Genomic DNA, 13,251 nt, shown 5'->3' with positions numbered 1-13,251 from the left:
GGTCATGCCACCTGTTTATCAGCAGGCTTGGTATCCTGATGATGGAAAACAATCGCAGCTGAGGAGGATCTCCTGTCTCTATGTCCCCTGTCCATATTGAAAGAACCCTTGGGTTTTCCCTCAGTATTTACGGGAACCCTGAAAGGACAGCCACGAAAAATTGTCTTTTAGGATTTGGTGCCGAAGAGGGTAGAAAGGTGGGTTTTCCACCGGCGGTCTGGGAGATAACTCTAGCTCATTCAGGGCCAAATAAGTCATCACCTGTGTAAGGAAGGGACTCCACCTAAATTTTTTATCTCAGCTTCTGGCTACTAAGAATGGAGCCACAGTGCGTAGTTGTGCAGTTACGGCTGGGGCCAAAATGCGGGAACCAAAGGTTGCAATGTCTCTAGAGGCTTTCCCCAGGTAAATATCAGATTCCCTAATGTGTTCAGCTAAAGCAGTGGTTTTCAAACTCAATCCTCAGGACCACACACAGTTTCTGTTTTCCAAGTCACACGACAGGTGCACTCATTACTCACAGACACATATTAAAAGATCCACAGGTGGAGCTAATTATTTAACTTGATTCTGTGAAGAAACCTACAAAACATGCACCGTGAGGGATCCCGAGGACCGACTGAGAACCTGCGCATTAAGGGAATCCATACACTTACCGGCAGCCTGTACCCCTGGGGGTATGATGCTGGCAGCGGACCAGTAACGTGAGCTGCACCAGGTCCCTGTAGGAATTCAAGAATAACCTAGTTTCCTAAGGAGACCAAGCCCAGGGATCTGACTCCTCCAGGCACTTTTCTAAAGGGGACTACATACTGGGAGATGTGCTGAGCAATGCAAGATCACTCAGAACGCTGAGCAAGATCGCTGAGCACACAGCGATGTGTGATCTGAGCGATCTGTCAGGGCCAGTGTTCTCAGGTGAGAACACTGGCCCTGACCGATTAATATCCAGCATGCTATGACCTCTACATGTAGCAATGTAGGAGCATTTTCTCAGTGATCTAGTGAGTTCGCTGAGAAAATGCCCCTACATCGCTCCGTCTGTAGGCCCAAACATTTATTGAATTGCTTGAAAACAAGCCGTAAACAATTAAATTCCTCCTAAAAGTCACAAGTGAATACAGGGTGAGTAAGGACCAGAAGAATTTTGGAAAAATGGATTATTCAGCATTTCTGAATATTTTTATATTTCAATGAGGTATCTTGTATTTATGTTGTATAAACACATCAAACACATGAAATACACACAAATTTATTTTATTTGTGCATGAAACAAGGTTTCAAAACATGAAACAAAATTTGTGTACTGCTATCTCAGGCACTGACTTTCAATGCCAAGCAATAATTTTCTTACACATATTTAGTGTCAGTTACATACAGTATCATGTCTCCAGTAGTTATGTAACAGATGTCCCTAGTAATGCTTTTAGCAAATGCTTTTGGTTTTCAGAATAATTTGGATAAGGAATATTCGACCTGTACTTGCTAAACTTCAATACTTGGATTGGTTGGGTTTCTTTCACGTGGGGAAATCTTCAAAAGCATTAATGATGAATTTATTGTACCACATCAATACTAGTAACATATACCAGCTCGCTTTATATATTTGTGGTATTCAATAATACTACTACTTCTACAGCTGTAATGGCACAACAAAAGGTGCCCACTCTGCCTTTTTAAACTAGATGGCATTGTGACTAGTTCAAAATACATGCGATGTGCTAAAGCACTGTGCATTTTGAACTAGGTGCCATGCAATCTAGTTAAAAAAGTACAGGCAGCACATGTGCTGCGCGAAATGCGGGAGAACGCATTGCATAGCACCAGTGCACCGTGTATGGGTGGCATTATACTGTATTTTTTGCAATTTCCATTCTTTGACTTTATACAATTGACATGTTAAACTACGGATAACTTCATCTTTCTATAAATTGTTGCTTTATTTGCAGAGGTTAAAAAAGATATTAAGTCTTTCAAACACCTGAAAAACATAGAATCTACAATAAGCTACCAATAGTTAAATATTAAAATGACAGAACAGTAATAGAAAATACACAAGAATTACATTTTAGGAATAAATAATAGCAGCATTACCTATTGACTGAGGAGAGTCCATATACGGATTGCATTTTGCATAATGTCTGCGATCAGTTGCCAGCATCACTTCAAATACTTTGTCGGACTTTATAATTCCATTTTCTGAAAATTGTTTTAGAAAAACAAAATTTGTTAGAATGTTTTTTGTAATGTAATAATTATGCTGAATTTCTTATTCACTAATTTAAATGAATGGAAGCTGTACAAATAACCAAAAACATCCCTCTATTTACTGGTACAAAATATAACTGAATGAATCAACATCTACAAATTGGAAAAAAAAATACAGAAAAGGAAGTAGCTGTAGCTTTTGGGTGAATAGAAATTCAGGTCTTGTAATTTAATAAATGTGCTATTTTTGTGGAACATTCTGAGTGCTGCGTCCTTCCCCCATACGGATTATAATTTTATTATTTTTGGCAGGCTTTATAAATAATAGAATTTTTGTATTAAAAGAAAAAAAAGATACATTCTAGGGGGTACCGTAATAGCAGTGGTGCTTCACCGCTGCTAATGTTTTTGTCAGGGGCTGGCACACGCGGCTAATGTTATCAGGCATTATGCTTCCCGCCATTGGGACCCACAATAATCCCACCCTTCCAGAATCACCAATCCCATGTGTTTTCGTCCAATAAAAACAGCCGACAATAATTAGTCAGCCATAAATTGCAATATCTGGATGTTTTTATTGCCCCAAAAAATACATTGGGGCTAAGAGGATCATGTTCTAAATATGTTTATTACATCACAAAATAGTATGCTTTCTGTGTAAATTTAAAAACTGGCATGACAAACTAGGTGACATATTAGTTTCAAATAATGATGCCACAAAGCAGGATGAATCCTATACACCTTTATGTATGGATTTGCTTAGGAAGAACAGAACAAAACTTTTATGATTGTGGTACAACCATGTACCCATGGAATACTCATGGAAGAAGGGTACCTGGCAGAGCGCAACAAGCCAGTACTGTCCTAGAAAAATGTTAAACAAAAATTCAGTCTCTTCACCATTAACTTTTCTGCATTCCTTCCTGGGGAGGATACATTTCCCCATTCCTACCCTGTGAAGGAACAGGGGAAATGTTGTGTGGTCTGCCACAGCAGGGCATACACTTCTCGATGTAGCCAACCAATGGCCAGGCGGAAATGCTTAATAATGATTACTGATTATAGGTTACAGCCAAAAACTATGCAATCATCAGTCTGATCCGCTTGGACCAGTGTTATGTATTCCTGGCATTATTTCATCCACATGATCGGATTTAAGAATCTCTGATTGAGAGTGAGATTGTGCTACTAAATCATATCAGTGAGAGGTATGTATGTGTACAACTCTGATATGGCTGAGCAAGGATGTGTGGATTGGAAGATAAGAAGATGCAATCTCTTTCATATGGAGACTGTGGCTTCTTAAAGACCCTCCTTGTTGTGTCACACAGCCCCAGTTTTCAGATACGGTTTAAGATAAACCATGGAACCCAAAGCGAAAAAAAAAAGAAATAAGTTGAACTGGTTATTTCCCTAGGGTTCTTTTGCATGATCCATACCTGAGAGAGCTGCTTTAAGTGATCACTTTACAACAACAAACTCATAAAGGTAACAAACTGGGAATACTGCTTGCTCTTTCAGATCTTATATGACAGTACACAATATAATTGCCAAGAAGGAAACTGTAAAAGCATTTGAGTGTTTTGACATTTGTGTGTGGGCAGCTGGAATAACAGAGGCTTTCAAAAACTTAGGCCAAGCACTTACTGAGGGGGTTTGATTTGGAAAATAGCTGCACAGAAAGCTAATTCTACATAGTTTTATACAGCCATGCTAACAATTATAAAAAGATATCAAAAGATAACACTTAACATTGTGGCTAGTCATAAATATTTTATGAACTACAGTAGATAGAAGTTCTAGTTTCACCATCGTCTCCCTGAAAGTCTGTGTTTTTAGCTGAATTTATGCATGCCATTCTTCTGTGAGTAACATGTTCAGTCTTGGGTCACTGTTTAAACTGCTTGACATGCATAAAGCAAAATATTTTTTTTTTCCAGCTATTGCTAAGATTGCAATTCAAGAGTGAATTGCAGTAAGTAGAATTTGAGGAAAGATTAAATCAAATAAATAATAATCTAGATTAAAACATAACCATTGATCAATTATACCCCTTTTACAACAGCCCTGCAAACCTGGATTTTTGCACGGGAGTGGACACAATCCTGGGTTTCCAGGTGGTGTAAATGGTTGGATTTTAAACCGGCAAACGCTCAGTGTTGAACACAGGTTCAACCCAGATCACTTTGCAGTGTAAACGGGTAACCCGGGCTGATGCAACCCGAGACCCATTCACTGCAATAGAAAAGTCGGCGCTGAGAGATTCTCTAATCTCCCAGTGGCAGCTCAGGTATCGCCTCAAGTGACATCGGCCAGCTCGGGATGCCGGCTTAAAAGGAGTCCAAAAGTCCTGGGTGCTTTCTGGTGTAAAAGTGGTATAAGGTGCAAGTAAAAATGGGTTACATGTACCATTAACTAGAACATGCCATCAAACACTTTCATATCTCTACAGGTACAATAATAATTCTCATATGCATCACTAAATATTTAGCAGTGTAAAGTGTAGGGTTGCTTAAGATCCGTGCTGCCTTTAAAACGACTTAATACATCTGAGTTGTGTGCGTTCGCTCCATTATGAACTGCCTTAGAACTCCATAGTGTGACTCAGATGTAAGGGAGTTTTAAAGAAGTGCATTACAAAGATGCAAGGAGTGTGCTGCTCTGTAAGAGAGTTCTGACATGGTGTGACCTTAGTAGCAGGACTTAAGTGGCTTCACCAGATAAAATAATTTCCTGGCCCTGTTCAAGAAGCACTGAATATAAGACATTTAGTAGAGTGAAAGAATTCCATGTCAAGTGATCCAATGCAAATTTCTTTACCATTTACTTTTATGCTCTCTGCATTTATACTACTACTAGTAAGCCCTCTCAAAGCAAAAGCTTCGAAAGCTAGTCTGCTACCTTCTGTGTTTGTGCATGTGTGCGAAAGATGTAATTTCCCTCTCTGCCAGCAGATGGCATCGTATTGGAGACTCATGCACACTAGACATATATATAGATGCTATAAGGGTGTATCATACATTACAATAAGAAGGATACAGGACTGTGATATTTGATCTGACTAGTGTTGATAAGAATATGCTCCAACAAAGAAAAAAAAAAGTGTTTTCAAAAGTTGCTGGACAATTGGCTGAATTCAGTAAGCAGCAGTTATTTAATCTGCCAGCGCTATTCAATTATAGCCCGGGGCAGCCCACAGGCAGAACCTCAATTTCTGTTTAATCCGTAGGAGCCCTGAACAGAAATCGATTATAGTATAGTGGATCGACAATGTCTAGGTGGAGTCACTAGGTCAGCATTGACAGAAAGTAGCCATGAACATGGTCGACAAGTTTCTTGTACTTTTGTGTCTATGTTGACGTGGATACCGGATAAGTGTGCTACGTCCGCCCCCATGCTTAGGGCACAGAACCTCGCTGCGCTCGTCACACTATTATATTACTCTATGCCCACTTGAATGGTAAAGTATGAACCAACTCGGTCTACACCAAAAAAGTGATATACTCATTTCAACCTTTTTAACGTCAACGATGTCCATGTCGACCTTAAGCTTGTGTCCACCTTCTGTAAATGCTGACCTATGATATGCCGACCATTTTCAGGTGTCGATCTAGTCACTGTCGACCAAGTAACTGTTGACCTAGACATTGTCCACCCAGGGACTGCATACCCAGAAATCCATGACAACTGCCCTGATAATTGCTGCCAGTATGTGGGTAAACCAAAGCTCTGGAAACTTACCATGGATCCTATTGGTTAACATGCACCAGTGAGATAAATATAATTCTGTGGCCCCTGATATGCAATGAAGCATATCTCAACCTTTTATAGGTACAGTTCTGAAGAATTTACTAAATAACTGAAAATATTAAGTATACATAGGTATATGTATATAACAGTATTACTATGTATACTATATAATATTCATACCTCATTGTTATCGCTGATTTTCCATTTAGTTACTTTATTGTACTATTGTAAAACAATTGTACATGTCTATTTGCATTGCAGTGCTTTAATAAAAAAGTTATTTAAAAAAGAAAAAGAAAAAAACCTTAAACATCAAAATGACTTGGGAGTGAATGTTTGACTCCCTTTGATTTTACAGTGTATGAAAAATAGTGATAACCTATGGGTGATGGAATTACATTTGGGATTTAGTACAACCAGAATGTGAATACAAAAGGTATTTGTCAAAAAAAGATAACAAATATATTAATCCTCCCCAATTGCACTCAGGGTTGGTGGATGTATATATGTGCGCCATGAGAGGAGAGAAGAATGTATCAAACAAATAAAGAACATACAACTAATTCCACTAGATAAGGAGACACTTGTCCACATGTGAAATTGGACTGGTGAAAAAACGTACATATAAAACACTGTAGTGTTTAAGTAAACAACTCTAAGCCAAAATTATAGGTAAGGTGAATACAGATAGAGAATTGCCCCTTTAAGACCGCTATCAATAACAACTTTGCATGGAATCACATGGTTTGTAACAAACAGAATTAGTTAATAGGGTTTGAATGGGTCCCTACACTTCTGCTGCCCCCAACAGCCTGGGCAATGAATAAAGGGGAGAGTGTCAGGGGACACAGAGGGTGCTATGCAAGGCCAGTGTGCTATATTGTATAAACTCGCCGGGGTGTCCTGTTATAATCACCCACTGCAGGGCTGCCCAGAGCAGGAAGACCATGAGTCTGCAATGAGGGTGAGAGATATAATATACAAGACGTAGGCTGCATGAAATGCTGTTAATACCACAGGGCTTTGTATGAAATGCCCCTACTTAGGAACAGAATTTTGTTAATACCACAATGCCTCCTAACATATATTGATGGCAAGTATTACAATCCATAGGGGGATATTCAATCTGGTGTCACAACTGTCCATCCGTCCCGACAGCCATGACCCTGGCCCGTTTTGGTTTTGCTCGACAGCATTTCGCCAGACGGGACTCAATGTCCTGCTTGGTGATCGGCAAAAAGGGGGCGTGTCCACGTAAACGGCCATGGATTGTCGAGATTAATCCGTGATCGTGACAATTCGCGGCCGTAATCAACAAAACGGGCCTCAAAGTCGGGCTCGTTCTGATGATCTGCCTCCTCAATGCCGTCAGGCAAGACAGCATTGAATAGGCGCCCGCCACTATTTCCCCCGTCGGAAGTAGTGGCAGGGATTGAATACCCCCCATTATCTCAACCAGAGCAGAGATATACCTATCCTTTTTGTGTCGTTTAGAGATAGACATGCAGTGAGACTGTATGTATGCATGCTATGTACTTTCCTCAATTTTGTTGCAATGGAAGAAGTTGAAGATTAAGCATCATAATACATGGCAGTATTCATTCATATAATATAGTAGTGTTTTGGCAGACACACTTCTCCGGTGTGCAAAGATTTTCAGGCTGAAAGTCAGGCTGCAGTTTGCTCAATGAACAGTGAAAACACTGCTTAAATATGAAAACCTAAATATCATATTCATCAGGCTATTAGGCTGGAGAAATGTGTTGTTTTTTTTAAGTTCACTAAAGACAGCAGTGCACATAACATTGCTAATTACACTTTACTAAATATACCCCTTAAACATTTACAAAATCACACTGTAAATCAAAATAAAAATATTTAACATTAACATTTGAGACACTTACATGAAATGTGCAAAGAATAAGTGTAACATTTATGGTAAGGTAATCTGCATTAGATCACTTGACATGGAATGACCCTGTCAGACAACATTTCATTGACTTGAGCGCACGTACAAAAACTTTATAAAAAGCAACAACGCAGAAGGCCATTTGTTCCAGTTATAGAAACTTATGCAGTTATAGATATGCGATAGCAGCATTGCTTAAAACTGCATCAGACTTTCTTCACAATCGCCTGAAAAATAATACACTTTAAGTTACATTTCAAATTGGAACAAATTAAGCATACTGTTAATTAGCTCTGAAGCTTAAAAGGAGACCCATTAAGACTGGAGGAAAAAAAAAGTCTAAACACAATCTTAGTTTACACATTGCATACATGGTTGGCACCTTTGATACCTTCTTTCCGTACTCTGTAGAGAACACAACGTCCACACACACACACACACACACACACACAGCACAGGATGCCCATTATATACTAAAAATAATATTGAATGTGTACAAGATTATCAAAGCCTTTATATAGTATGTCTCATAACAAGGTGTTCTATTGACACAACATTTACATTCACCATTGCAGCCTATAAAGAGTACTAACGAGGAATTAGCATCCTGTGTATAAATGTGGTTCACACTATTATTATTTAAGACAGGTTCAGATGAGGAAATCTGTCTGAACCCACTTTAAAATGTAGTAATGATCTAATGCAAAGACAAACAGTCACACGGAGGACGAGATCAGTGACATTTGACAAAACTGCAGGGAAAGAAAAGAGAAGTAGAATTCCATAATTAAATGCTACTGACAGAACAGAGACAGGCAACCAAGTACTCTACTTAAATGGCAAGTTAAGTAACACTGAACTATCCATGTCAATAGATTAATATATTCTCCAGCTATTTAATAAACTTTTAGGCTTACTGTATGTAGAAAAAAAAAACAACAACTGTCTAGTAGAGTCTATTAATATAAATCATTTCATTGGTAAAGGTCCATAATACACACTTGGCGATTATGGCCAGTGTGTATAGACAGTTATGATCGCTGTCATCGCTGGGGGGGGGGGGGTGCATACATACTGAGCGGCATCATGCCTGATGCTGAGGGCAGACTGCTTTGCATAGCACAGCGCTATGGAAAGCCGTTCATCTGCTGGTAATACCAGCAGATGAATGGCTTTCCCGGTGATGATGCAGGAGCATTACCACTCATCGCCGGCCCGTACACACTGGGCGGCTTTGAGCCCAGTGTGTATGGGCCTTTAGACAGATAAGACTCAAATAAACAAATATAGAGTCAAAATGTTCCATTAAACATATTACCAATGACAAAATAGCTAACAAACATACAAAATTTAAAGCAATGGATCATGATGGTGCTCAAACACAGAAAAAGTACATTATTCTAAAAGAAGTTACATTATTATTTTAGATATATATATATATATATATATATATATATATAGATATATAGATATATATATATATATATATATATATATATATATATATATATATATATATATATATATATATATATATATATATATATATATATATATATATAGATAGATAGATATAGATATATCTATCTATCTATCTATATATCTATCTCACACACACACACATACATACATACGGGCTTGAAAAAACCCTGGGCGTCAGGTCGACAAATTCTGCTTCCTGGCAACCAGATTTTTTTTCTTGGGGGGGGGGATTCGGCTAGACTGCCAACATGACCAACACAAACCCCACCTGATTATTATGCACATACTTAATTATGTGGATAAGATAAATGTTCAAGAAACGTTTTCTTCACTAATAGTCTTCTCCATTTCCAAGTTTTTTCCTGTCAAGCTGCTAAGAGACGCAGCGTTCCCTCACCTCTAGTTCTGTGTTTCTTGATTCCATTTTGCACTGTTTTTCCTGTGCAACTGAGCATCACACGCAATACCACATGTCTGCCTTCCATTCCTGCCGGTGGCATCCACTTTGTCCATGACATCAGAGGACTAAAATGTTCTGTCACAACATTGTACTTATTTGTTGTTCTTTTGTACAGTTTCTCATGATCTTTGTTGTATCATTAGGACAATCAGTTGTGTGCTCGCTGACACATATGACTGCAACATACGTGTGTTGATTTCGTCAAGTTCTAGTGAATGTAGGCATGGGTCATCACGGGTCTCTCTATGTCAAGAAGTCCTTAATTTGTATCTTTAGAGTGTTGAAGGACGGATGTCCATAAAAATGCAAAAAAAATGTATTGCTCCAGGAATCTCAATGGAAAGAGGAAAACCTCAATGTTTTAAGGGATATGTTGATAGATGGTTTTAGGTTGGCATCTTTTACCACTAAAAGATCCCAAAGCAGATTTCTGCTACTTAAGATTGGATTAGAAATGTTAAATGGTTACACTGATCGCGCTAAACGCTCCCGAAGGCCCTAAGATTGTTTTGTTTTTTTAATCACCTTAAGATGTCCAATTCCGCCTCCAGTACTGGGTTGAGGATAAATTCATAATGGTCATGGACCACCACCCTATCATTGAACCAATAGGTAGGTGGCGGTGTAACACACAATCTTCTTTGCCATGGTTTCCGAAAGCTTTTCAACTGGTAGATGACAGGAGATACCAATGCCACACTACCTGAGTTCACCTTTTATTGCCATCCCACAACTGATTTCTGGTTCATATCCACTTATTTACTTCACAGACCTGTGGTTTCTGGCATTTCATGATAGCATGCTCTGATCATGCATCCAACCTGGCTTAATCTCTTTTTCTCTCCACCTGGTATGATGTCATAACTGGTAATAATATTTCCATTTCTGTCTTGTGTCCATGATTGGGTCGATTATCCCATGGTTCATTGTTGTTTGTTTTCGCCATAATCCTGTTTACCTCAGAACTCTCAGGGAGATCACAACATTTTGCAGTCTGCTGATTTGGAAACGTTTTTTTGTAAGGAATTTGCGTTTTAACTACAACCAAACTATCTTATCGTGGTGCAGACGTTTATATAGTAGCTGAAGAAGCAGGAAGGCGACTTAGCAATGCCTACATCGTGCCTCATAGGCCAAATATCGACAGGAGGCATATCACCTGTATGACCCTTTGCATAGGCGTGGTAAAAAGCTGTCCTGCTGCAGGGCGACAGTCGTGCAAAACAGATACGTACAAAATTTACTATTTATTTCAAACAGGAATTGCATACCCCCCTTAAACTTAAAACGATTCTACCAGAATACATATGGATAACCAGTGGAAGGTGTGCCAGTGGTCAAAATACCAATACAGGCATCCCAATGGAGAACATCCCAACAGGGGTCCAGTAACTATACTTATCTCCCCCCTAAACCCTCCCTTACTGCAGTCTAATCCTTCAGTTAGTGCCTATACCTAGCCATTACACCCCACAGCCAAAACCTAACCCTCACTGCAGCTAAACCATAGCCTTCTAGCACCCAAAGCCTTAACATGGACATGTCAGCAGTTGGGATTCCAGCATCAGTATCTCCATTGATGTTAAAATTCCAGTGCCGGTCTTGTGGACACAAGTCCAGATTCAAGCATCAGTTTTCTAGCGGCAGGATTCCCTAAAGCCGGGATATTAACACTGCATCCCATTTTGTCAAGAGAAGGATGTCCCAAATAGATATTATACCAGGACTAGCGCAGATAATCAGACAGTTATGCAGCTTATGGTGTACACCAAGTGACCTGTCAATGTGAACACTCAGAACAATACGTAGACAATACAAGAGAAGGATGTCCACTCATAATGTCAGAAAACAGGAGAGGCAATGTTGTCATTAGTTAAAGGTTCAAACTTATCAAGGCTTTGGTTAGAACTTTCAGTAGTTTTAAAATGTTATATATCAATTTGTAGACCTTTCTCTCATTCAGTGTGATCAACACTTGGCCTTTCTAGCCACAGATTATTACTGAACAGGGATGACTAATTTCTTCCTATTTATTAATTACATTTGATCCCTTAATCAAGCATTACTGGGCCCTGTTGAATTGAAGGTTTTGCATTTTGCAGGTGTCCTGCAACTGTATTTCCGCAACTTTAGCTGTCTACACATTCAAAGATTTATCTGTTAAATCTGTCTGGTGGGAACAAAATCTGGAAATGTAGGAGAGAAAATTACAATCAATTGCTCCCAAACACTGGTAAATGGATAAAACAGATTGTTCAGTTTCATTTGATAAATCAAACAATGTTAACCAATTTATCGGAATTACTGTTGTTTGTTCATGTTTGAGCCTCATATGCTCCCAATACACTGCCAGATTGAACAGATAAATCTGTAAGTGTGTACCCAGCATAACATGTAGCAATTGCATCAGAATTATAGATTTCAATAGGATTTTCCTTTTTTTTTTTTTTATTAATTAACACTAGCAAAATGGAAACTTACAATTTTTCCAAGATGCTATGGAGGGATGGGGCAACACTTTGTCCTTCCAGCAAACACCCTGAAATACAAGGGTGCAGCAAACACCCTGAAATACTTGAGGCTATACATCCCATCACAGCTCTATTCTGTAAGGTTATCTGTCTTGATTGAGTGTACCCTAGTGGATTATGGTGTCACTATAGGCCACTATAACCTGAACAAAGTGAGTTTTCCCCATATACTGAACACACTTCAGACTAAGTACCCTCATATGGGCCAAGAAATGTCTCTGCAAATCCTTGTTGAAGCTACAAAGGCCTGGTCTCTGGAATGGGTTACCACTGCTTTGAAGATTGTGCTTTGATGTATGAAGCTGGCTCTTGCAAATACAAATGCTCCTATCAAGACCTGGAACTCCTGCTTATACCTCTTTTTCGCACCCATACCCTCCAACATGACCCATTCCATTAGGTACAAAATGCTCTGTTCCTGGACTTCCCTGCCAGTGGCAATTACAGAGGTTGGACTCCAGCAGAGTCCAAAATTCAAAGAGGGGGGTCACATCAACTGCCAGTGAGTCCAGGACAGTGATGTTTGGAGTGGCATTAGGTGTGGCTCCCCTTTTTAAATATTGGACTGTGCTGCAGCCCCAACTCTGCAACTGCCACTGGCAGGGAAGTCCAGGAACAGAGCATTTTGTACCCGACTCCAACCCAGGAGCGACCCGGGTTGTGAACCCTTTTCCACCAGTGTCCCCATCCTGCATAATGCCAGGCTGGTGATGTTACCAGAGTTGGGTCCTGAGATTAAAGCATCTCCCAGTGCCAGCTATTGCATTGCGGTGAACGGGTCCCGGGTCGCATCTACCCGGGTTACACTGCACAGTGAGCCAGGTTGAACCAGTGTTCAACCCGGCTTGCTACATGGGTTGAAATGCCGGGTCTCGCGACCAAGGTCATTTCAACTGGGTGCGTTTTCACCT

General features: G+C 39.6%; 1 protein-coding gene across 2 annotated transcripts in view; it reads right to left on the bottom strand.

Annotated features, from left to right (window-relative positions):
- The window catches only part of PCMT1 (protein-L-isoaspartate (D-aspartate) O-methyltransferase), a 48,108-nt gene that overhangs the window by 30,542 nt on the left and 4,315 nt on the right, over positions 1-13,251 (bottom strand). For both annotated transcript variants that reach the window (XM_083176579.1, XM_083176578.1), the window contains exon 2: positions 2,095-2,199. In XM_083176579.1, the coding sequence (XP_083032705.1) occupies positions 2,095-2,199 (105 nt within the window). The remainder of the gene's footprint in view (positions 1-2,094; positions 2,200-13,251) is intronic.

This window comes from Crinia signifera, chromosome 3 (genome assembly GCF_055691185.1).
Source record: "Crinia signifera chromosome 3, ASM5569118v1, whole genome shotgun sequence".
NCBI lineage: Eukaryota > Metazoa > Chordata > Amphibia > Anura > Myobatrachidae > Crinia > Crinia signifera.
This window is presented reverse-complemented; position numbering and strand designations above follow the sequence as displayed.